The sequence below is a fragment of the Bos indicus x Bos taurus genome, chromosome 6 (assembly GCF_003369695.1).
Source record: "Bos indicus x Bos taurus breed Angus x Brahman F1 hybrid chromosome 6, Bos_hybrid_MaternalHap_v2.0, whole genome shotgun sequence".
Taxonomy (NCBI): domain Eukaryota; kingdom Metazoa; phylum Chordata; class Mammalia; order Artiodactyla; family Bovidae; genus Bos; species Bos indicus x Bos taurus.
In genome coordinates, this window is record NC_040081.1 from 6,807,830 (window position 1) to 6,833,957 (window position 26,128).

At 41.2% G+C, this 26,128-nt stretch overlaps 1 protein-coding gene across 2 annotated transcripts in view; it reads left to right on the top strand.

The window, feature by feature from the left end:
• Positions 1–26,128, top strand: part of SEC24D (SEC24 homolog D, COPII coat complex component) — a 115,071-nt gene that overhangs the window by 21,097 nt on the left and 67,846 nt on the right. For both annotated transcript variants that reach the window (XM_027543733.1, XM_027543732.1), the window contains exons 7-8: positions 7,926–8,037; positions 18,465–18,592. In XM_027543733.1, the coding sequence (XP_027399534.1) occupies positions 7,926–8,037; positions 18,465–18,592 (240 nt within the window). The remainder of the gene's footprint in view (positions 1–7,925; positions 8,038–18,464; positions 18,593–26,128) is intronic.

Genomic DNA, 26,128 nt, shown 5'->3' on the forward strand with positions numbered 1-26,128 from the left:
GGTTACCTGTAAGCTGCATTAGCTGCAGTTTGATTTTAGATTCTGCTCCATATGCCCTTATCACTCCAGAATCCAAAGTGAAGGGGTATCCCTAATGGGGACATGTATTATCATGATAAAGGGAGAAAAGGAGGAAAACTGGTTAAAAGGTGCAATAGCTCTTAAAGCTTCCAGTCAGATGTAACACACATCAAAATCACTCACACGTCCTTGGCTGAAGCAAGTCATATATCAAAGCCTGACGTCAGTGGTGGAGGGATATAAATGTTTGCCTCAGAAACTGGACATCTTGTGGCTCTGAGCAGGGATGTAAACTCCTTTGGAGTAAGAAAGAAATCGTTTACAGTTAACTTTCATCTTTGAAGTGGTTTTATAAACATAAGTAGAAAAATTTAGAAAGAGACTGAAGAGCACTAAGAGATACTATGTTTATATTTTATATTATTTATAACCTAACTTTTGTATTAACAAATCATCAGAAAACTTAGTAGCTCAGAAGCGCTATTTATTAATGGTCATGAGTCTGGGCAGGTTTGCTAATCGGGGCTGGATCTGACTGATTTTGGTTGGGCTTGCTTTGTGCATGTGGGGTCAGCTAGAGGCTCGGCTGGAGTCTGGATGGTCTAGGATGGTCTGTGCATTTTCTGTGGTTGCTGTAGCCAAGTACCATGAACTCAGTAGCTTAAAGCAACAGAACTCTCTTGTCTTTGAGTTCTGGAGGTGGTACGTCGGAAGTCAGCGTGTAGGCAGTGCTGTGCTCCCTCCAGAAGCTCCATGAGAGAGCCTTGTCTCTTCCTTATTTGGCTTGTAGTCTCATCATTCCAGTCCTCGCCTCTGTGGTTACATCACCTTTCCCTCTTCTCTGTGTCTTTTCCTCCAGGTGTCAGTCTCAAAACTGCTTGTGCCTCTCTCGTAAGTTTCATGTGATTCCACTTAGGGTCCACCAGATAGTCTAGAATAAGCATCATCTCTCAAAATTCTTAAATTCGATCAATTCTTTTGCTATATGCAGTTTTTGTTGTTTAGTCAGTAAGCTGTGTTCGATTCTTTTGTGACCCCATGGGGTGTAGCCCACCAGGCTCCTCTGTCCATGGAACTCTCCAGGCAAGAATACTGGAGTGGGTAACCATTTCCTTCTCCAGGGGATCTTCCCAACCCGCGGGCCAAACTTGCGTCTCCTGCTTTGCCTGCAGATTCTTTACCTTCTGAGCCCCTGGGAAAGCCCCATATGCAGTGTCCTTACTGATGATCATATTTCCAGCCATTACTTTTCTAGCTTAATATTGGGTTGGCCAAAATGTTCATTCAGGTTTTCCTATACGATGGTATGGAAAAACCTAAACGAACTTTTTGGCCAACCCAATATTAAATTATTCCATTTGAAGAAGTATCATGTATTTATGTGATTTACAGTTTAACTTCTTATTTCTCTGCTTGTATGTAACATCTGCAGTCTCTCTAGGTCGTTTCACTTCATTCTCCGATGCTTTTGACACCCGGTTTGTTATTAATCTCTCCAATACTGTTTCTGTTGCAGTTATTGGCAATTTTATTATCCGTCTGTAGACTCTTCCATCTCCAGTGTCTCTCAGTTCTTGATCTTCCTTCCTTCCGATGTGCTTTTCATCTGCCCCACATCTAGTCTTACCGTGGCTCCTGTCAATGACCGTGTACCTTCAAAGTCTCAGTTGAAAACATTCCATCCTGCAACCACTGCCTCTTATCTTTTCAGCTCATTCCCTTTAGGACTCAAACTCCCATAATACTTCACCCACCAGGATTTACAGTCTACCATTTCTTCTTGATTCCCATCACCTTCATCTTCTCACTTCTCTTATGCAGCTTAGACTCCGTCATCTATAATTATAAATCTGTCCCTTGCATCTTCCGCTCTGAATTCCTTTGCCCCCTCCCTCCACTGGATTCATCTGGAAAATTCCCATGTGTTGTTAAACTAACTTTCCACCTACTCTGGTTAGGTGACGACAACTCGAGAAAGATGCATGCCATGCTTGCTGGTCTCACTTTGAATTCATAACCACTAAACGAAAGTGAACATTTAGTTGTGTTTTTCTAAAACCTGGCTGCGTGAAATACTAACTGGTGGAACATTTTAAATCACTGATGCCCTGCGACCAGCCCGCCACATTATGATTTAATTGTACTGGGCCTTGGGGTTTTTCAAAGTTTCTCTATAAATTCTAATGTGCAGCAAGTTTGGAGCCCATCACACACCTCAACTGACCCCCTTCCATTTCCCTGGATGACTGTCATTTCTTCTCTCTTGAAACTTCTGATACTACCTTTCCCTATTCTGACTCTTTAATGATCACCTTGCTTCTGAGAAAATAGAAGAAATGCAGAGAGACCCACTGCATGCTTCATTTCCGCGTCTCTCTGGGTCTGTGCCCGTTTGCCCCTCTTCCTGCTTAGTGTGAATAAGCTTGTCCATACTCCTAACCAGGGCTTGTCACCTCCACTTGTGCCCAGGAATCCATCCTTTACGGCCTTTCAAGAACAGCCTCCCAGAAAATGTTCGCTATATTAGAGTTCTCAAAAACAAAAACAACCACTAGGATATATGTCTCTATATGGAAATAAATTTATTTTAAAGAATTGGTTTGCTTGATTGTCGGGGACTGGCAAGACCAAAATCTGCTGGGCTGGCCAGCATGCTGGAGACACAGGAAGAGCTGATGTTGCAGCTGGAGTCTGAAGGTGTCTGGAAGCAAAATTCTCTCTTCCTCCGGGGACCTTGCTCTTTTTCTCTTCATCCTTCAACAGGTTGGATGAGGCCCACCCACTGCTTCACTCAAAGTCTACTGATTAAATTCTAATCATATATTTTAAAAAATACCTTCACAGCAAGATCTGGACTGGTGTTTGTGCTGGGTACCGTGACCTAGCCACACACATACACACACACACACACACACACACACACCCTGTTGTGTCCCAGGCCCTCCCTGCTCTTCTGCGTGGCATCAGTCACACTAGCCGCCTTTGTATTCCTCAGCCGGATGTCCTCCTGCTCTAGGCTTTTGCACATGCTGTCCCCTCTGCCTAGACCTCTTCCCCGACGCAGATGCAGAGCATGGCTCAGTTCTGCGTTTCCTTCATGTCCTGTTTGCTCATCCCTGAGCTCACTTGCACCCTTATCCACGTCGCTCGTATCCATAGCACTTATACCTCACATAGGGTGTATCTGATTTATGCATTTATCTCCTGTCTTCCAAACTAGAATGTCAGCTCCAAGAGGTCCAGGATTTGGTTTTGTTCACTAGTGCATCCCTAACACACAGAACAGGGCCTAGTACAGAGTATGCACTCACGTATTTGTTGAATGAATGTTAACAACGAAAGCACTAACCAGTATATGTTGTGATTTATTTCAGACTCCTAAAATATACACATACAAATCAGTCCAATAGTGTTTTTACCTTAAAACTAATGAAATACCAATGCCATATGGAACCTGTTTATATTCTTACTACCAAAGTAGAATGCTTTTGCTAACTAAATTAATTTTTCCTTCTGGAAAGAAAGATGTGAAATCATATTTTCTGATCTGTTGCATGCCAGTCCTGAGGTAAAGGCTCACTACACTTCCGGATGGTGGTCTTAATCCACGTTTTTGGAGTTGAGGACACTGGTATCACCATCAACTCTTCCTCACTCTCTAATCAGCGGGAGGATTATCCAGAATTTGAGCCCTGCCCGTCCCCCTCTTTCTCTAACCACGCCAGAGTGCAAATGGTTCTGCTTTAAGCACCTGCCTTCGTGGTGCCCATGCATCTTACTATCTTGCCTCCCTAATCTGTCTTGTTCCTTTATCTCAGGAAAATCACTTTCTTTTTTTTTTTCTCTTTCCTGATTCTATTTTATGACAGCAGAATACTCTATTCATAGCAGAGAAGTGTGAAAGCGATTCTAGTGGCACATCTTCTGGAGGAAAAAGAAATCCATAAACTTTGAAGTGGCATTAGCATTATCAGGCATTACTGTCAATCAAGCTGAAACCCTTGAAGAACAGAGGCACACTCAGAACCTCTATTGAGATTTCTCTGTTGTGCTTTATGTCTAAGCTGTTTTCCGAGAACGTGGATTTGAGGTTTAAATAAAAGCTCTATTTTTAATAACCAGAAAAAGAATATATACATATGAATCACTTTGCTGTTTACCTGAAACTAATACGATATTATAAATCAACTGTACTTCAACTTAAAAAAAATCTCCTAACAGAAAAATAAAACCATTGCTTAATCCAATAAAAACTATATATTTAGAAATTACTAGAGCTATTGTATTTCTTACTGTCTTTGTAGTATTCTCGATCTCTTTGAAGTATTCTAGCAAAGATGTGTATTTATTTAGAAGTGTATAATTATCACTGTCTTTGTTTCTTTGGAGGTAGTGCTTTGTAAGTTGCAAATGGCTAATTTAAAACAAACTTTCTGGAAGCATAGTCTATTTGGAGACTGAGTTCTGTGTTCAATGTATAGATTATTATGGTTTTTACCTCACTTTCATATTTGACACTTCATTGGTTGAAATGATGACAGTAAATGTTGATAATAGAAAAACTACTCCAGTTTTGAAGAAACCAGATGAGCCCTGTGGCTGAACTAGAGAGTGTGATTAGTGTTTTGGTTTTTCTGTTTGCTGCTTTTCTTGGCCCGTGTTAGCTTTCAGTCTCGTTTGTATCTTGCAGTAGTTGTGTTTGGAGCATGTTCAATACCCTTAATTGAATGAGAATTTAAATCCTATGAAATTAAAAAGAAATGTGTGGATTTAAAAGCAGGCTAAGTCTATCTCTGATATGTTGTAGAAACCAATGATATCAATGCCAACTGGGGTATGGATTGGACGAGATGGGAGGGGAAATGGAGCAGGTAACGTTTCAGAGTTACCCGACAGTTTTAATATTAGTAGTAGTTTTTTTTTTAATTGAAATATAGTTGGTTTACAATATTGTGTTTCAAATATACAGCAAAGTGATTCAGTTATACATATTTTTCAGATTTTATTTTCCCATTGAATACAGTTCCCTGTGCTATACAGTAAATCCTGTTGTTTATTTTATATATAGTGACGTAGATATGTTAATCCCAAACTCCTAATTTATTTCCTACCCTTTCCTCTTTGGTAACCATAAATTTGTTTTCTGTGTCTGTTAGTTTGTTTCAGCTTTGTAAATAAATTCATGTGTATTATTTGTTAGATTCCACATTTAAGTGATATCATATATTTGTTTTTCTATCTTACTTCACTCAGTACGATAATCTCCCAAGTCTGTCCATGTTGCTGCAAATGGCAATAGTTCATTCTTTTTTATGGCGGAATAATATTTCGTTGTATATACAAGATCTTCTTTATTCATTCATCTGCTGGTAGACACTTAGATTGCTTCCCGTAGTCTTAGCTATTGTAAATAGTGCTGCTATGAACATTGGGGTGTGTTGTATCTTTTTAATTCATTTTTATCTTTTCCAGATATATGTACTCAGGGGTGGCATTACCATATCATATGGTAACTCTATTCTGAGTTTTTTGAGGAACCTCCACACTGTTTTCCATAGTAGCTTACCAATTATATTTCCACCAACCATATAGGAGGGTTCCTTTTTCTCCACACCCTCCCTGGCACTTATTGTATATAGACTTTTTGATAATGACCAGTGTGAGGTGATTTACCTCATTGTAGTTTTGATTTGCAGTTCTGTAAATAACTAGTGATGTTGAGCATATTTTCATGTGCCTGTTGGTCATCTGTGTGTCTTCTTTGGAGAAATATCTATTAACATTCAGATCTGTCCATTTTTTGATTGGCTTGTCTGTTTCTTTAATATTGAGCTGTATGAGCTGTTTGGACATTTTGGAAATTAGCCTCTTGTCAGTCACATTATTTGCAGTCCATAGGTTGTCTTTTTGTTTTATGTATGGTTTTCTTTTTGTGCAAAAGCTTTTACGTTTGATTAGGCCCCATTTGTTTATTTTAGCTTTTATTTATTTTGCCTTGGGAGACTGAGCTAAGAAAATATTGCCACAATATATGTCTGAGAATGTTTTACCTATGTTTTCTTCTAGGAGTCTTATGGTGTCATGTCTTATATTTAAGTCTTTAAACAATTTTGAGTTTATTTGCATATGTGGTATGAAGAATTGTGCTAACTTTATTGATTTACATGAAGCTATCCAGTTTTCTCAGCACCTCTTTCTGAGAAGGCTGACTGTTCTTCATTGTATATTCTTGCTTCTCTTCTTGAAGATTTAATGGAAGGTAGGTGTGGGGATTTATTCCTGGCTCTGTTCTGTTCCATTCATCCAGGTATGGTTTTGTGCCAGCACCACGCTGTTTTGATTATAGTAGCTTCATAGTGTTGTCTGAAGTCTGAGAGAGTTACGCTTCCTGCTTTGTTCTTTTTCCTCAGGATTGCCTTTGGTAATTCTGGGTCCTTTGTGGTTCCATATAAATTTTATGATTATTTCTTCTACTTCTGTGAAAAATGCCATGGGCAATATGATAAGGATCACATAAATCTGTAGATTGCCTTGGGTAGTATGACCATTTTAACAATAGTAACTCTTCCAATCCAAGAGATGGGATGTCTTTCCATTTCCCTTTGTCTTTCTAGTGTTTCATTGTTAAAGAAATGTAGCAGATTTCTGTATATTAATCTTGTACTCTGCTGCCTTCCTGGGTTCATTTGTTAGTTCTGGTAGTGTTGGTTTGGAGTGTTTAGGGTTTTCTGTATAGCATATCATGTCATCTGCATATAGTAACACTTTTACCTCCCAGGGGCACAGGGCCTGTGCTGACTCCTCCCCACCCTCATCCTTTCCTACTACCGAGTTACAAGGGGGATCGTTCCTGCAGCTTTGGTTGTATAAGAGATCTTCTGCCAGCTTTCAGTTAGTGCTCTCTGAGAATTCTTCCACGTGTAGATGTATTTTTGATGTGTGTGGGAGGGGTTGAGCTCCACGTCCTTCTACTCTGCCATCTTGATCTCCCTTCACATTAATAGTGTCTTTAAACTGCATGTCCTCCAATGTAAATATTCCATTCTGAACACTCATCTCATTTTTCCCATTTCCCCTCTAAATTTTTATTCTTTTCTTTTTTTTTTAGTTTCTTGTCACTTTTATCCTGTAAGAAAGAAGTGAGGGCAGGGAGAAGATAAAGAGGAAGAGAAAGATCCTTTTATTATTAGAATTCCTTGCAACTAGTCCCTGGACAGTTACAACAGAAAAACAATATTTTGTGCCTATATCTTCATCAATAAATGTTTTAGTAGAGAAATACAAGATATTTCCAAAGTAGAGGACAAAACTTTGGGACTTTTCTTTCTTCTCGTCTCTATATGGTAGGCAAAAACCATATGGGAACACTTGATATTGTTTGTTTCTTATGTCTCAAGGAGCAGGGATATGGTGGGGGAAACTTGAAAGGCAAATTAAAGATTAAGAGGGATTTGAGGAGAAAAGTCAGGGCTTCTTTAAGTTATACATTGTAAATCATTTCTTCTGAATTTAACTATTTTTAGCTTTTTAGAGTTTTCTTTAACTGCAGAAAGTATTTTATTTTTTTTAAATGTTATTTTCAATTTCTTCTCCAGTGAGAATCCTTTCCCAAAGAACTCTTACCTGTGATCCCAAGAAACAAACTGAATAAAAATAGATTTCCCTGAAAGATCAGAGTTGGAGCTCAAGAGTATTACAGAATAGAATTTGGAAGCTACTAGCTTAAGGTTGTGAAACTAAACAAAAGTGAGGTTGAAGATATGATGGATTCTCAGTGAGAGTTTGATTTGAAATCAGCTTAAAGAATTCAGAAAATGCCTGTGCGTGCGTGTGTGTATATAAGGAGAGGGAAATGTTGAGAAGTCTAAACTGACTTTAACTTGCCCTTGATCTCTTACTTACAGATCCAGGTGATCGAGAGTGACAGAGCCACCAGAGGGGGACAAGTTTATGCCACCAACGCCAGAGGCCAGATCCCTCCACTGGTCACTACAGACTGTGTGATACAAGACCAAGGTATTCTTCTCTCAGTTACCTTTCTGATTGAGCTCTTAGTATTTCTCACCTTTTTTTTTTTTTTTAAAGCAAATGCACGGAGACCCTCCAATAATGGTTTCACTGACGGGCCACCCCTTTATAGCTGGTAACAAGAACTAATTTGTCATTAATCAAATATGGAGAAGGCACTGTCAGCTGAGTTCTTGTCGAAATGTACAAGTTTAAGAAAATTTTAAATTTTAATTTATGGGTTTAAATGTGTTCATGCCCTACTTTGGTTTATTTACTACAGTTGGAACCTGGCAGGATGGCGTGAGCAGACGGTAGAGAATTAAATATTTGACTTAATTAAGCCAGCAGACTTGGTTCTAGCCCCAGTGACATTTCTAAAATAAGTCCTTTAGTTTTGGGCTCTGGTTTCCCATTTTAAAACTGGATGAGGAGAGGCTGAGCTCTGTCTCTACTGACTCTATCCCAGGTTTGCTATCAGTTTCATATTTCTGTTAGACTTTGTCCAGGTTTAATCAGGGAATGTATTATTCTGTTTATGGCAAGTTAAAATACAGCCTGATGCAGTGTGCCATCTCAGATTCTGAATTTAATGGAGTGTATACTCGATTCTAGAAATACAGCATTGGTACACAAGCAGGCGTGTCGTCTTATCTCAGAGTTGCTGAGTCAGCCAGTCTCCTGGTGCGACTCCCCTCTCGTGAGTCCATCCTGTGTTCTGCCTTCAGCACAGTCCTTTCGGAGCTTGCAGCACCGTGAGGCAGAAAGAGCTCGGATTGGGAGTTTGGCACGCCTGCACGCAGACCCAGGTTCTCTTCCTTACTGTCCTGAGCTTTGCTCATCCCACCTCTTTGAACCTCAGCGTTGCCCTCTGTAAGATGTGGGGACTAAGACCTGCCCTGCAGGGCCAGTGTGAGGATTGGGGGTGACTCTGTGTGCTGCGTGTGTCTGTGTCTGTACGCTTGCCTTGTTGTTCAGCCACTAAGTCGTGTCCAACTCTGCGACCCCGTGGACTGCAGCACACCAGACTTCCCTGTCCTTCACCATCTCCTAGAGCTTGCTCAGACTCATGTGCATTGAGTTGATGATGCCATCCAACCATCTCATCCTCTGTTGCCCCCTTCTCCTCCCGCCTTCTATCTTTCCCAGCATCAGGGTCTTTTTCAATGAGTCAGCTCTTTGCATCAGGTGGCCAAAGTATTGGAGCTTCAGCATCAGTCCTTCCAATGAATATTCAGGATTGATTTCCTTCAGGACTGACTGGTGTGCATGCATGGAAGTATCTTTATATGTATGTGGGGTCTTGACCTGTAGAACGGGTTGATATAGATTACAGATGATGTTACTGTTAGAGATACTACTATTAAAACAGACTTCAGATTACTTAATTTCCTCTACTAAAAGTGATTTGTTCCTGATTACTTACAGAATCCATTCAAACTTGTTAAATGAATTCATATTTATTCAGTACTTGAGACCTGGTGGGTTGCTGCTAAGTCACTTCAGTCGTGTCCTCCTCTGTGTGACCCCATAGACGGCAGCCCACAAGGCTCCCCCATCCCATATGAAGTTGCTGATTTTTTCTGTTTTGTTGACCAACAAAAATGGCAGTTTCATTTCAGCCTAATAGTAAGTGTTACATTTGTATTTTTTAATATTTTAGTTGGAGGCTCTTTACGCTCCTAATGAATATTCCTTACCAGCCTCATCTCTCACCTGTTTCTTTCTTTACATCTGCCTCAGCCATACTAAACTCACCCCCTTCCGCTCATGTCACCGATTCTCACTTTGTGCTATTATCTCTGCAACAGATTAGTACTGTTTTTGTTCACCATTGTACCCTAGAAATTCACCTGGTATCTAGAATATAATGGTCACCCAACAAATGTTTATTGAACAAATGTACTTGGTATATATAACTCTAACCCTTTTCGTTGGGAAATTCTTAGTTCTTCCAAACTCACTTTAATTTTCCCTGAGAAAGCTCCTCTAATTTCTTCCCCCACAGTGCTTCATAGACACTCCTATTATAACCCTGTTCCATTAAATTTTACTGTGGTTTGGGTCATCTTTCCTACAAGGCTATGAGCTACTTAGAGCAGGATCATACTTGTTTGTTCATTCATTCACTTAGTCATTCAGCAAATATTCAGTACCTGTTACCATTGTGGTTAATATTTATTAAGTGTTTGCTATGCATAAAGATGTCTTCTAAATACTTTATGTGTATTAATTCATTTAATCCTCCCTGTAACTTACTGAGATAGGCATTAATCTCATCTTCATTTTACAGAATGTGAAACCAAAGCACAGAATGCTTAGGTAGTTTACCAAGATACTCAGCTAATGGGAAGCAAAGCTAGAATTTGAATCCCAGCATTCTGATGCTAGAAGCCATGCTCTTAACTACTCACCTACTGCTTCAATTCAGAAGTAAAAGACACAGTGCTGTTCTTTTCTTTCCTTTGTTTGGCTATGCCTGCAACATGTAGGATCTCAGTTCCCTGACCTGGGATCAAACCTCTACCCCCTGCACTGGGAGCACAGACTCTTAACCACTGGGCCGCCGGGAGAGCCCCGTGGTCTTATTCTTAGATGAGTGCATGATCTGGCAGGGAAAAGATATAACTAAATATTAACATTATAATATTATGGTAATATTATAAGGGTAAAATGAATTTTGCTGTGGGAACTTAGACATGCGGTAACTAGCCCAGCCTGTGCAGCTAGAGTGGGACCAACTAAGCTGAGCCTCAAGTGAGCAGGTGTGGACCAGAACACAGGTGGGGAGCTCTGGAGAGGAGAAGGTCGGCAGCCAGCAGAGACGGCTATGCTGAGGTCTGGCAGTGGGAGAGCGCGCATGTGTTAAGGAGCAACACCTGCAGGGTTTTTTGGTTTTGTGTTTTTTTTAACATAGAGGTCATTTTTTAAAATTGTGGTTAAATACACATAAAATAAAATTTGCTGTGTTAATAATTTTAAGTATACAGTTCACAGTGTTGTGCAACCATCATGATTATCCATTTTCAGAACTTTTTCATCAGTCTACACTGAAACTCTCTACCCGATAAACCACTGCTCCCCACTCCTCCACTCTGCCAGTCCCTGGGGTCTTCTGTTTTACTTTCTGTCTCTCTGAATGTTTTACTTTCTGTCTCTGAATTTGCCTAGTCTAGATGCCTCGTGTAAGTGGATTCGTATAATATTTGTCCTTTTGTGTCTGGCTTATCTCACTTAGCATAATATTGTCAAAGTTTGTCCATGCCGTAGCGTGTATCAGAAGTTCATTCCTTTTTAAGGCTGAGGGATCCTCACTCTTATGTATATACTGCCTTTTGTTTATCCATTCGTCTTTTGAAGGACATTTGGGTTGTTTCCATCTTTTGACTACAGTGCACAGCTGTAGCCATGAACACTGGTATACACGCATCTCTGTGAGTCCCTCCTTCAGCTCTCTCGGGTGTATGCCTAGGAGTGGAACTGCTGGGTCATATAGTCCATATAGGGGAAGCGTAGGAGGATGGAGTGGAAGGAGGAGGAAGGAGGTGGCGAGGTCTGGATTATCATCAGCTCTCCACAGCCTGCAGCCCAGCCCTTGGCAAGAACGGAGAGCAGCCTGGCATGGAGAGAGAGCCCTGCAGTTGGGCAAGTCACACCCGTTTGCTGTGAAGCCCTTTTCTCTGGCTGATTTGCTGTTACATATTATTAGACTTTTTAAAATTTTATTTTTTTAATTGAAGATAAATTGATTTACAGTATCACGTTAGATCCAAGTGTAGAGCAGAATGACTCAGTTTTATATATATATTCTTTTTCAGATTCTTTTCCATTATAGTTTATTACAAAATATTGAGTATACTTCCCTGTGCCATACAGTAGGTCCTCATTGATTATTTTATATATAGTGGTATGTACATATTACCTCCAACTTCCTAATTATCCCTCGGCACTCCCTTTCTCCTTTGGTAGCCATTAGTTTGTTTTCTATGTCTGTGATTCTGTTTCTGTTTTATAAATAAGTTGACTTGTGTCATATTTTAGATTCCACATATCAGTGACATTATATAATATTTGTATCTGACTTAACTTCACTTAATATAATCTCTGGGTCCATCCATGTTGCTGCAAATGGCATTATTTCTTTTTTATGGCTGAGTAATATTCCATTATTAAGTTTTATATATATATACCACATCTTTATCCACTCATCTGTTAATGGACATTTGGCTTGCTTCATGTCTTGGCTGTTATAACGAGTGCTGCAGTGAGCATTGGGGTGCATGTATCTTTTTGAATTAGTTTTCATCTTTTCTAGATATATACTCAAGAGGGACATCAGTGGGCCAAGTGGTAACTCTAGTTTTAGTTTTTAAAGGAATCTTCATACTATTCTCCATAATGACTGTACCAGTTATATTCCCACCAACAGAGTAGGGGGTTCCCTTTTCTCCACATCCTCTTTAGCATTTATTATTTGTAGACTTTTTAATATGGCCTTTCTGACTGGTGTGAGGTGACACCTCATTATAGTTCTGTTGTGCATTTCTCTAATAATTAGTGATGTTGAGCATCTTTTCATGTGGGCTTTTAGCCACCTGTCTGTCTGTCTGTGGAGAAATGTCTGTTTAGATCTTCTGCCCATATTTTGATGAGGTTGTTTGTTTTTGTGATATTGAGCTGTATGAGCGGTTTGTGTATTTTGGAGATTAATCCCTGTTGGTTGCATTGTCTGCAAACATTTTCTCTCTTTCTGTAGGTTATCTTTTTGTTTTGTTTATGGGTTCCTTTGTTGTACAAAAACTTTTCAGTTTAATTAGGTTCTATTTATTTTTTTGTTTTTATTTCCAGTACTGTAGGAGGCAGATCCAAAAAAATATTGCTGCAATTTATGTCAAAGAGCATTCTGCCCATATTTTCCTCTAGGAGTTTTATAGTTAGTGTTCAATCTTACATTTATTGATAGGTCTTTAACCCCTTTTGAGTTTATTTTCCTGTTTAGTGTTAGAGGATGTTCTACTTTCATTCTTTTCCATGTAGCTGTCCAGTTTCCCTAGCACAACTTTTTTCAGATAGTTTTTATTGATTGGTCTGTGGCTCTGCGGGGTCTCCATCACTGCGAGGTTTCTCTCTGTGGCTGGGACGGGGGGCTGCTCTCTGGCTGTGGTCCGCAGGCTTGTCACTGCCATGCTTCTCTGGGTGTGGTGCACAGGCGTCAGCAGTTGCAGCTCCCGGGCTCTAGAGCGCAGGCTCGGTTGTGGCACATAGCATCTTCCCGGACCAGGGATCGAACCTGTGTCTCCTGCATTGGCAGGTGGGTTCTTTACCACTGAGCCACCAGGGAACTCCCCGAGCACCACTTACTGAAGAGACTGCCTTTTCTTCATTGTATATTCTTGACTCCTTTGTCATAGATAAATTGACCCTAGGTGTGTGGTTTTATTTCTGGACATTAGTAGTCTTTCTAGTATGAAGCCCATGGGTCTCAGAGACATAGAAATTCACAGATGTTAAGTGTCGAGACTGAAGGAACCTTGGACTTCATCTGCCCTGCTCTCTCACTTTGCAGATGTGAGTGCACTGAGGTCCTGGTAAGTTAAGTGATTCGCCCAGGACTGCACAGCTGGTTAGCAGAGAAGCCAATAAAGAGGCACACCTGCTTTAAGAATATCACTTCTTTGCCTTTGGCTGCAGGATCTGATTTAAGACTCCGTTTCTCCCTTGATTCTGTGCTTCTGCCTGTCCCGCAAGGTCCTGTTCAAGCAGTGCGTCCCTTGTTTAGTCACCTGTGACCCGTGTGTAAAACTCATTGCCTCCCTTGGGCCACTGTGTAATCAATTTTGTCTTCTGTGATTCTTGCCTGCCATTTTGCAATTGTCTGCTTTATTTGCTTTATTTGTTTATTGTTGGCTTTGTTGCTCTTCATCGCTGTGTGGGCTTTTGTCTGGTTGTGGTGAGTGGGGGCTACCCTCCAGGTGCAGTGCGTGGGCTGCTAACTGCAGTGACCGCTCTTGTTGCAGAGTGCAGGCCGTTGGGCAGGTGGACTCGGGAGTTGTAACTCCTGGGCTCTAGAGGACAGGCTCTGTGGCATGTGGGGTCTTCCCACATCAGGGACTGAACCTGTGTCTCCTGCATTGGCAGGTGGGTTCTTTACCACTGAGTCACCAGGGATGCCCCCAATTACCTGCTTTATTATCATTTTCTTCTACCAGACCTTAAAGCCAGAGGCTTCACCCTCTCCTGCCTCTAAGCCTCTAACTTGGGGATTACCTTCATAAATATTTGTTGAATGAATAAATTACTGAATGTTTTTTAGTCAGTTTATCCCATAAGTTTCTTTATTAAGCAGATCAAGGGATTTTGGATCTTAATTACCAAGGTTGCTAAATTATCTGCTATAAACATGCCTTTCATGCCCCATTTTGCATACCTGCTTAAGAAATAAATTCTTCATTGCTTTTTAAAAATTTATTGTTGGTGTGCATTAGCTTCTTGTAACAAGTTTGTTTAGTCACCTTCATGAACTTGTTCATATGCATATTTCATAGTAAAAAATAAGATTTTTAAAGTTAACAAATGCTCAAATTCAATGTATTACTAAAAATGTTAACTAGTGAAAGTTGAGTACAATGAACAAATGAACAATTAAAATACACTTTAAAATATTCAGAAATTCTTATTTCCCACTATGTATAACATTGTGTGATAATGAGGAGGAAGGTTTTATTTAAGTTATATGAAATATACAATAATAAGGGTTCAAGCATGTTTACATTTATTACCTAATATTTATTTTTCTTCTATTCCTGATGTCAAAACTCATGTTTTACCCTGTGTTAGTATTCACTTGGACTCTACCTGTCTCTGATCTTTCTTCCTGCTCCCAGAAGCTATCTGAATAATTTTCTTCGGGTATTTATTTGATCATATGGGTGGCTCAGTGGTAAAGAATCCACCTGACAATGCAGGAATCACCGGAGACGCAGGTTGGATCCCTGGGTCAGGAAGATCCCCTGGAGGAGGAAATGGCAGCCCACTCCAGTGTTCTTGCCTGGGAAATCCTATGGACAGGGGACCCTGGCAGGCTGCAGACCATGGGGTCACAAAGAGCAGGACAGAGCTGAGCACACACACATGCATTGCTGGAAAATGTCCCATCATTGCCCAAGGGAAAACAGGATTGGTCTGAACTCTTGTCCAAACTCACAGTTTCATGACCTGGACCCAGCTGGTCTGGGACGTAGGAGAGACTGTGATAGGTTCTAATACCCCTTTTGTCACTTCTAACCCTTTGACTTTGGTAAGTCACTTAACCTCCCAGTGTCTCAGTTTACTCCTCTGTAAAACGGGGTCATAGGGTATCAGTGTCATAGGCAATTGTGAGACTAAATTGAATTTACATATAGCAATCTTAGAATGATGCCTAATCCATTGGCATTGATTGTTATTATCCTTGTTGCTAGTGCCACATTTCTCCCCTTTATCAGACTCTCTGCAGCAGGGCCCCCAAACTGGATTCAGCCTACAGACACGTTAATTTGTTATACAGAATAATTTATTTCTGTTTGAATTAGTTGCCATTATATAAAAATCAAAATTTTTAGGTAAAAATCCAGATTTCTGTCTGGTCCCCCTAAAATGTAAAATGTGTAAATAATAGATTAAATATGAAAGGAAGCTCAGCTTCTCGGGTCCAGCCTTCCCCTCGTTCCCGACCCACCTGTGCAGTGAGGAGTGGCCAGAGAAAGGATGAGAGGTTGCAGACCCGGCAGAGTGACCGCTCATCCTTCTTTCAGCTGCTTACGTCCTCCTTTCTGAGAAAAGCACACAATCAGAAGAGAACTTCTGTGGAGTCCCACCATCGCATCAGCCCCCATTCATCATATGTCCTTGTACTCTGCCTTCAGACTCTTGGCCATAAATGTGCTGCAGTTGAAATCTCCTACTGTGTGCCACTCAAGTGCACTGCTACCCTAAGTCTCCCCCCTCTCTCTTACGTCTTTAACATTTCTCTTTCTTTTACAAAGCCTTCCCCTATCTTAAACAGTGTTTTCTCGATCCACCTCCTTTACAAACTCCCCCTTTCTTTGCTCTTGGGTGATCCTCCGTGCAGGGCAGCAAAGGAGACAGAGATGTGAAGAACAGACCTTTGGACGCAGCGGGAGGAGAGGGTGGGATGATTTGAGAGAATAGTGTTCAAACACACATATCACCGCATGTGAAACGGATAAGCAGTGCGGCTTTGCTGTGTGATGGAAGGCACACAAGCTCGTGCCTTCTGCAGCCTGGGGGCGCAGTGGCACTGGGATACCTGTGGCCGACTCGTATTGACGTGTGGCAGAGGTCATCATGGTATTGTAAAGTAATCATCCGCCAATTAAAGTAAATATATTAAAAACCTTGAAAGGATTATTGCGTATTCAGCACCTGCCTCTCTCTCCTAAACTCACTGTGAGCAGCCTCCCTACCCTCCTCCTCCTTACCCCACCATCCCATCAAAAGTCTCTCCCCCGGCTCTCCAGCCCCCCTCCAGCCCACAGTCATGTTGACCTGGTGTCAGCACCTGCACAGACGGTCCTGCCTCTTCCTTGATGTACTTTCTTCACCTCCAGCACCCCAGACTCCCTCGTTTGTACACTTCTTGGTCCTTCTGCTGGTTTCTCCTTGTCTCCTGGCTTCTTTATGTCAGAGGACTCAGGGCTCAGTCCTCACTCCTCTCTTCTCTGGCCACTTTGTGGTTTTTAATCTAGTTTCCTGGCTTCGAATATTGTTTATATGCCCAGAACTCCCAAATGTGTCTCTCCAGCTCAGCTTTCATCCCAGCGCCAAGACTTTGTGTGTTTGACTGTTTACTCAGCATCACTGCTTGATCACCTAATAGATTTCCCAGATGGACATGCCTGGAGCCAGATTCCCGGTTTTCACCCACGGGCTCAAAAAAAAACCCCTTCCCTTCCCGGAGCCTTTCTCTGGTCAGTTCGTGGCAGCTTCATGCTTCTGATTCCTCAGGCTGAAAACTTCGGAGTCACCTGCGTTGAGCTGATTTGGTCTCTGTGACGTCTCTGAATTCCTCCCTAGCTGCCCCAGGCGCCTCATCCCAGCCTCACTGGCCTCCTGATGTTCCTCTGCCAGCCCAGGCTCGCCCTGTCCCGACACCTGAGGGCAAATCCCTTCCCACTTTGGGACCTTTGCTCCAGTGATGCCTTTTGAAGAAGACCAAATCTGTAACTGTTTAAAATTGCAGTCTTTCCCCACTGTGGTACCCCTCCCCCAGAGGTGCTTTTTCCCATAACATTTGTCATCTTCTAAGGTCCTGTGTAATTTATTGGGTTTTTTTAGTTTATGTTCCTCTGCAAGAACATAAACTCTACAAGGGAGCACCTAGGACTGTATCTAAAAGACAATCAATACACACTTGTTTGATAATTATGTTCTTTTGTCAAAATATATTGTGATTTGATTGTTAAGTTTATTTTAGATAAGTTATTCTAGTGATTTAGAAATATTCATGCCATGGATATTGGGTTTCTTTAATTTCTTTTTAATTGGAGGATAATTGCTTTATAATGCTGTATTGGTTTCTACCATAAGTATACATATATCCCCGCCCTCTTGCACCTTCTTCCCACTCCCCCATCCCACCCCCTAGGTTTTCACAGAGCACTGGGGTGAGCCCCTGTGTTATGCGGCAGCTTTCCACTGGCTGTCTGTTTCATGCATAGTGATGTATGTATCCCAGTGCTACGCTCCAAATCTGCTCCTCCCTCTCCTTCCCTCACTGGGTCCGCAAGTCTGTTCTATGTGTCTCTGTTCCTGCCCTGCAAATAAGCTCATCAGTGCCATTCCCATGGGTATTGTTTTAATACTCATGCATGCTGTGAAAAAAATATTTGGTCAGGAAACTTGGTGTATTTTAAAAATAGATTTGGGTGTTTTAAAAATTGTTTCTATTATAAATAGAATTTTAATTTCTAAATTGAATTACAAGTTAAGGAGGAGAACATGGTCAAAGGGAATTCTATTTGACACAGTATAACTAGCTGATATGAAATGGTATACAAATGGCTTACCTTTCTCATAACGGACGTGTTGATAGGAGAGGATGAAGAAGGAATTTTATTCTTATGTTTTGTGTCTTTGCTTTACTTTTCCCATTGAATCTAAATACCTCTCAAGTCTCTTGAGTGGCTGTGTTAATACCCTGCTTATGGAAAATAATACTTTAAAATCTTTTACATTTTTGCAGCAGTATTTAGTGTCTTATTTTACAAGAAACTATAGTGTGCTTAGAGTATAGATCATCAAATTATACAGTGCTCCTTTTTATTTTTTAGAAATCACGAAGCTTTACAAATAAGGCAATGCATTGCCTAGACGTGCCTTTGTAAATATTTAAATATACAGGGCAGGTTGTGAGTCTGCACCATTGACCGTTTCAGGCAATGCCAGTCCCCGGTACATCCGCTGCACCACGTACTGCTTTCCCTGCACGTCAGATATGGCCAAGCAAGCTCAGATCCCGTTAGCCGCCATCATCAAGCCCTTTGCCACAATCCCTTCGAATGAGGTAAGTGATGAAAATAGTAATTCAGTAATTTAATAACTCTAAAATTCCTCTTTTGTCATTATTTTCCTGTATATTTTTCTGTATCATAAACAGAAAACTGGAGCACGAAAAACATGTAGTCATTCAATTCATTAAGTAAACCAAGAACTGACCATATAGCACAGGGAACTCTGCTTAATGCTCTGTGGTGACTTAAATGGGAAGAAAACCCAAAAACGAGGGGATGTGTGTGTGTATATATACATATATATAGCTGACTCACTTGGCTGTACCACAGAAACTAACGCAATATTATGAGGCAACTAAACTCCAAATTTTTAAAAAGTAAGTTTAAGAAGAAAGAGAAAAAAATCTGATAAACTGTGTTTTTTTGGCATCCTGTATTCCAAACACAGATGGGCTAGGTCTGTTTTTGGCCTATTGTAACAGTGCACATGAGCTGTAGCCTGCCAGACTCCTCTGTCCATGGAATTCTCCAGGGAAGAATACTGGAGTGGGTAGCCAGCCGTTCGCTTCTCCAGGGGATCTTCCCAACCCAGGGATCGAACCCAGGTCTCCTGCATTGCAGGCGGATGTTTTACCAGCTGAGCTACCAGGGAAGCCCCTGGTTTGTGTCATTGGAAAAGTCCCTGATTCTGGGAAAGATTGAGGACAGAAGGAGAAGAGGGCATCAGAGAATGAGATGGCCTGATGGCATCACTGATGCAATGGACATGAACTTGGGCAAACTTTGGGGATGGTGAGGGACAGAGAAGCCTGGCATGCCCAGTCCATGGGATTGCAGAGAGTCGGACACAACTGGTGACTCAACAACAACAACAGCAATGCACATATACAGGAAATACAGACTGTCAGAAAATGACAGATACCCAAACCTCTTGTGAAGTCTTTACGCCCTAGCTCAGTACTGCAGCATCGAGGTGCTCTGGCAAAAGGAAGATAATGCAGGCTGAGGTCCTTGGTCTTACTACATCTGCTTTAGTAATCACTGGGCCAGGATTCTTATAAGCCCCTGTCTAAACTCAGCAGGCGGAGAAGGCAATGGCACCCCACTCCAGTACTCTTGCCTGGAAAATCCCATGGACAGAGGAGCCTGGTAGGCTGCAGTCCATGGGGTCACGAAGAGTTGAACACAACTGAGTGACTTCACTTTCACTTTTCACTTTCATGCATTGGAGAAGGAAATGGCAACCCACTCCAGTGTTCTTGCCTGGAGAATCCCAGAGACGGGGGAGCCTTGTGGGCTGCAATCTATGGGTTCACACAGAGTCAGACACGACTGAAGTGACTTAGCAGCAGCAGCAGCAGCAAACTCAGCAGGATTAGAAAGCATGAGGTAGATCAATTGTATCTGTCAGCTGAGAAAGGTGTACCCAATTTATAGTTGCTATGCTGTATGCTATACTCGGTTGCTTCAGTCATGTCTGACTCTTTGCTACCCCATGCCTGTAGCCCACCAGGCTCCTCTCATGGAGTGTTCCAGATAAGAATACTGGAGTAGGTTGCCATTTCCTCCTTCAGGGGATCTTCCTGACCCAGGGATCGAACCCATGTCTCCAGCATTGGCAGGTGGATTCTTTACCACTGAGCCGCCTGGGAGGCCCGAAGTTTATAGTTAAGTGGCGACAAAGATAAGTGGTGTGTATTTAAGATCTCTGATATTAGGATGCTGTTAGTGGGTCCTGGGATCAGGACGTCCACTCTCTGTAGCTGCCATTCCTCCTTTTGTTGCCCCTGAGTGGTAGATGCCCACGTGCACATGGAGACAGACATGAGGTCCTGTAGCAAAGCTGGTCAGGTGGGGGCTGAAGGAAAGCCTTACTCGGACTGGAGCTGTGACTGTAACCTCGTGGTGGTCCAGTAAATTAGGCTGAGCTCTGGATTCTATTTGCTCGCTAAAAGCTGAAGTATAGACGCTTTTCCCAAATTAAACCTGACCTTGGCTCTGATCCTTTGAGATCACTGACCTGATGCTTACCTAGCAGCACCTGAGCAAGAAGTAGAGCCTCTCTGCTGCTGCTGCTAAGTCACTCAGTTGTGCCTGACTCTGTACGACCCCATAGACGGCAGCCCACCAGGCTCCCCCGTCCCTGGGATTCTCCAGGCAAGAACACTGGAGTGGGTTGCCATTTCCTTCTACAGTGCATGAAAGTGAAAAGTGAAAGTGAAGTCGCTCAGTCATGTCTGACTCTTCACGACCTCATGGACTGCACCCCACCAGGCTCCTCCGTCCATGGGATTCTCCAGGCGAGAGTACTGGAGTGGGGTGCCATTGCCTTCTCCAGAGCCTCTCTAACAGAGAACAAATCTGTACTGTTTCTTGGGCCTGTCACGCCAGCTGGGACGGGGGGTAAAGTGACCTGGGAAGGGGTAGAGGGCTGCTGTATGACCCTTCAGAGAAGGAAGGAGGAGGAGAGAGGCAGTGTCTGCGTGCACAGTGGCTGCCATCCCCTTTGAGGTGTTCACTCAGTCTTTTTATGGGTGCAGCAGAATGCCACCATCTCCGCTGAGAGCACAGTGAACTGGGTTGGAGTTGGGCATAGAAGAGGCACTGGGTTGTTCCTGGAAGCCAGTCTTACATGCAGTTATGGTCTCATAAATTGAGAAGTACATTCAGTATTTGCTTCGTGTCTTTTGTGATGGTCCCAGAAATTTAATATAATGCTCCTAAGTGGAAGTAGAAATGTTAGTTGCTCAGTCATGTCCAACTCTTTGTGACCCCATGGACTGTAGCCGCCAGGCTTCTCTGTCCATGGGATCTCCCAGGCAAGAATACTGGAGTAGATTGCCATTTCCTTTTCCAAGGGATCTTCCTGGCCCAGGGATCGAACCCACATCTCCCGAGTCTCCTGCATTGCGGGTGAATTCTTCACCACTATGCCACCCAGGAAGCCCCATTATTTTATCTACTCTTTTCGTGATGGACATCTGGCTATTTCTGCTTTTCGGCTTTTGTGAATAAAGCGGCTTCTGTAAATATTCTAGTACAAGTGTTTCTATGGACACGTATTCATTTCTCTTGGATTAATACCTGTGAGTAGATTGCTGGCTAATGGGGATACATGTTTATTTAGGTTTATAACAAACTGCCAGACCATTTCCCAAAGTGGTTATATGATTTTGTAGTCTTTTCAACGTGGTATCAGAGTTCCAGTTGCTCTGCATTCTCTCCAACCTTTGGTATTGTCATCGTTTTAATTTTAGCAGTTCTGACTGCTGTATAGTAGTATCTGTGAGAGAGATTTCTTAAATTTTAATCTTGCTCCTTTGAATAAAATTTAAAGTGTTAGTGAATAACACATCAGTGTACATGCCACCATCATTAATAGATGTTAACGTTTTGTCATATTTGACTAAGAATTAAAACTTCGTAGGATATCTCTTCTTCCCTCCCACTCTAGGCACAAACACTAATGAATTTGGTGTGTATCCTTCCTATACATGTGGATTTTATATATTTGACTTCATATATATGTGTCTATAACAATATGTAGTATTTTTTACTTTTTAATGAATCAATTACTTTTAAATAGGTACCATACAAACATTCAAAAGATGAAAGTGGTATACAGTGAAGAAGGTTGCTTCCTACCCCTCCACCCCACCCTTACAATTCTTACTCATTCTTTGTGATTCCTTCTAGAAATAAGTATGCATATACCAGCATATCAATATCCATCCTTCAAAAATAAATGTATAAGTGACAGTATAGCATACTATCACCACTCCACTCCACCACTGGCTGGATGAAAGTCTGGATCACCAAGCATTTAGGCCTTCTTGGCAGCCTTCCCTCTTGCGGTCTCCGCGACGCCCTCCTGGTGTATCTTTTCCAGCCTCACAGGGAGAGAGCATTTTAGTTCCTTTTGTTACCATCCTCACTTCTAATCCTGGGGCCCATTAAGGCTTAAGTTTTGGGTTTCCTCTTTTTTTTTTTTTCTTCTCTTTCTTTTTTATTTTTTAAAGTATGAAAATATAATAACACATTTATAGGAGACTTGGAAAATACAGAACAAAGTTACATATAGTTCCACTATATATTGCAATTATTTTTTTAAGTAGACAAATTAAGATTTTTAGTTGGAATTTCAATATCAAACTCTCAAAAATTAATAGAATGAACATATAGAAAAGTAGAAAGATTTAGTAGACCTGAAAAGCACCACGAACCAATTCAACATAACTAAGATTTATACAGTTTTCACACAGCGATAGGATAAACTGGGAGGCACTGGAGTATATCCAGGGACATAGAACACGTGCAAAAGTTTCTTGGTCTAAAGGCATTGAAATCATACAGAGTCTGTTCTCATGGAATTATGTTAAAAATCCGTATCAAAAGATATTTGAAAATAACTCAGGGTCTCCTCTTTTTTCTCTTAGACTCTGTATCCCCCCAAAGACTAAGTATCATCTGTAACAGTTACTGATGAGAATAATAATAGTCATAACTTATAAAGCACTTAGTGAACACAGTTAGAAATGTTTTAAATATATGTTCATTTAGTTAATTCTCATATCAGCCTACTTATTGTTCCATTTTTGGTATAAGGAAACTGAGGCACAGAGTTAGATAACTCTTAAGACCAATAGCTGTGAAGAAGGCTGAGCGCTGAAGAATTGATGCTTTTGAACTGTGGTGTTGGAGAAGACTCCTGAGAGTCCCTTGGACTGCAAGCAGATCCAACCAGTCCATTCTGAAGGAGATCAGCCCTGGGATTTCTTTGGAAGGACTGATGCTAAAGCTGAAACTCCAGTACTTTGGCCACCTCATGCGAAGAGTTGACTCATTGGAAAAGACTCTGATGCTGGGAGGGATTGGGGGCAGGAGGAGAAGGGGACGACAGAGGATGAGATGGCTGGATGGCATCACCAACTCGATGGACGTGAGTTTGAGTGAATTCCGGGAGTTGGTGATGGACAGGGAGGCCTGGCGTGCTGCGATTCATGGGGTCGCAAAGAGTCGGACACAACTGAGTGACTGATCTGATCTGATCTGAAGACCAGTAGCTAATAAATGTTACCTAAGACCAGTGGCTACTAAGTAACAGAGCTGGGATTCCAAGCCAGGTGGTCAGAAGCCAGGTCCTTAACTCTAAGTCACTGTACTATTGCTGTCATTCATTCATTCCTGTATCTGTAGCCCCACCTTCACATACCCAAATGCCTTTGTAGAATCTCTCCTTGAGTACCTCTTAGAACCCTCACACTTAACATGTTCAAAAGTGAATTTCTGATCTCGACACCCTAAACCTGTTCATTCTTCCACATATCCAAGCCCAAAGCTAAACAGTTATAGTTAATAATAGAGAATAAGGGGTATGCTGATTTTTAAAACATATTTATTTGGCTGCACCGGATCTTAGTTGTGGCGTGTGGGATCTAGTTCCCTGACCAGGGATCAAACCTGGACCTCCTGCATTGGGAACATGGAGTCTTAGCCACTGGACCACCAGGGAGTTTCTGATATTTTATATTTATAACCTGTAATCAAGGAAATAAGTTTTAAAGTTTGTTTCTTGAAGGAAAATGGATTGCATGAATACTGTTATCCTCCTTCTGAATAGCATCCTAATTTCTTTTCCTCTAGAATAAATGACTTGCTTATTTTTAGGTATAGTAAAAGTTTAGGATTTTATTCCTTATATTGCCACTATTGCTGCAATTTAAAAAAAGATATCCTTCAAGATACCCTGATTTGGCATCTATCACAAGGATTTATTTAGTATAGCTTTTTTTTTTTTTAAGTCAGTTCTGTTGTTTGACAGAACCTTTAAAGCATGTCATTGTGTTAGCAACGGACTATAAAAATAAACCTAACCCAAGCAATTACTACCCGAGAATGTTCCCCATGAGCATTTGCTTTGGAGATGTACGCTATTTCCAAGGACATATCTGTGTCATCTTTGTTTAATATTTCATGCTACTTACTATAAATTTTAACTTTTTTGGTATTTGTTTTAAGTGAAACCCATTACTATATTAATACAATTCAATATGAGGTATTTATCCAGCAAAAGTAATCAGTTATCTTGTAGGCTATTTTGCTTAGTAACCTGTGAATTTATTTTTGATGTTGTATTTTAAGAACTAAGGTAGAAATGGTAGATTTCTGGCAAAAATTATACTTAGTTCTTCATTTCCTTTAAAATAGGAACTTCTACATTTGGGGCAAGTGTGTACATCATCTAATTATACATAAAATTAAGTAATTTCACCTATAAAACAGATGGCAGAAACTTTTACTCCATTTGGGAATAGATTCAGGAATATCTGTGAATTTTCTTAGATTAGAAATGGATATAATAGTCAAAGTAATTTCCTTTCTTATTGATTTAATCAGATACTTTTTTTATCCAGGACTTTAAACTTCACTTGATTTATAATCAACTATTAACTCTGTAGGAACTTAGCTGGACTTTAGGGACACAGGGAAAAACAAGACCAGTTATTCTTGTCTAAAACAGGTAGAAAATCTGGGACATAACTAATTTTTGTACAGTGTGAAAAAGTGAGAATAATCTTATTCTTTGGAGTTTAGGTTCAGAGAAATTGTACCTTAGTTATGACTTAATGCTATGAAAGTGCTGCACTCAATATGCCAGCAAATTTGGAAACCTCAGCAGTGGCCACAGGACTGGAAAAGGTCAGTTTTCATTCTAATCCCAAAGAAAGACAATGCCAAAGCATGCTCAAACTACCGCACAATTGCACTCATCTCACATGCTAGTAAAGTAATGCTCAAAATTCTCCAGGCCAGTCTTTGGCAATACGTGAACCGTAAACTTCCAGATGTTCAAGCAGGGTTTAGAAAGGCAGAGGAACCAGAGATCAAATTGCCAACATCCGCTGGATCATTGAAAAAGCAAGAGAGTTCCAGAAAAACATCTATTTCTGCTTTATTGACTATGCCAAAGCCTTTGACTATGTAGATCACCACAAACTGTGGAAAATTCTTCAAGAGATGGGAATACTAGACCACCTGACCTGCCTCCTGAGAAATCTGTATGCAGGTCAAGAAGCAACAATTAGAACTGGACATGGAACAACAGACTGGTTCCAAATAGGAAAAGGAGTATGTAAAGGCTGTATATTGCCACCCGGCTTATTTAACTTACATGCAGAGTACATCATGAGAAAAACGCTGGGCTGGATGAAGCACAAGCTGGAATCAGGATTGCTGGGAGAAATACCGATAACCTCAGATATGCAGATGACACCACCCTTATGGCAGAAAGCAAAGAGGAAGTAAAAAGCCTCTTGATGAAAGTGAAAGAGGAGAGTGAAAAAGTTGGCTTAAAACTCAACATTCAGAAAACTAAGATCATGGCATCCGGTCCCATCACTTCATGGCAAATAGATGGGGAAACAATTGAAATGGTGAGAGACTTTATTTTCTTGGGCTCCAAAATCACTGCAGATGGTGACTGCAGCAGTGAAATTAAAAGACGCTTCCTCCTTGGAAGAAAAGCTATGACCAACCTAGACAGAATATTATAAAGCAGAGACATTACTTTGCTGACAAAGGTCCGTCTA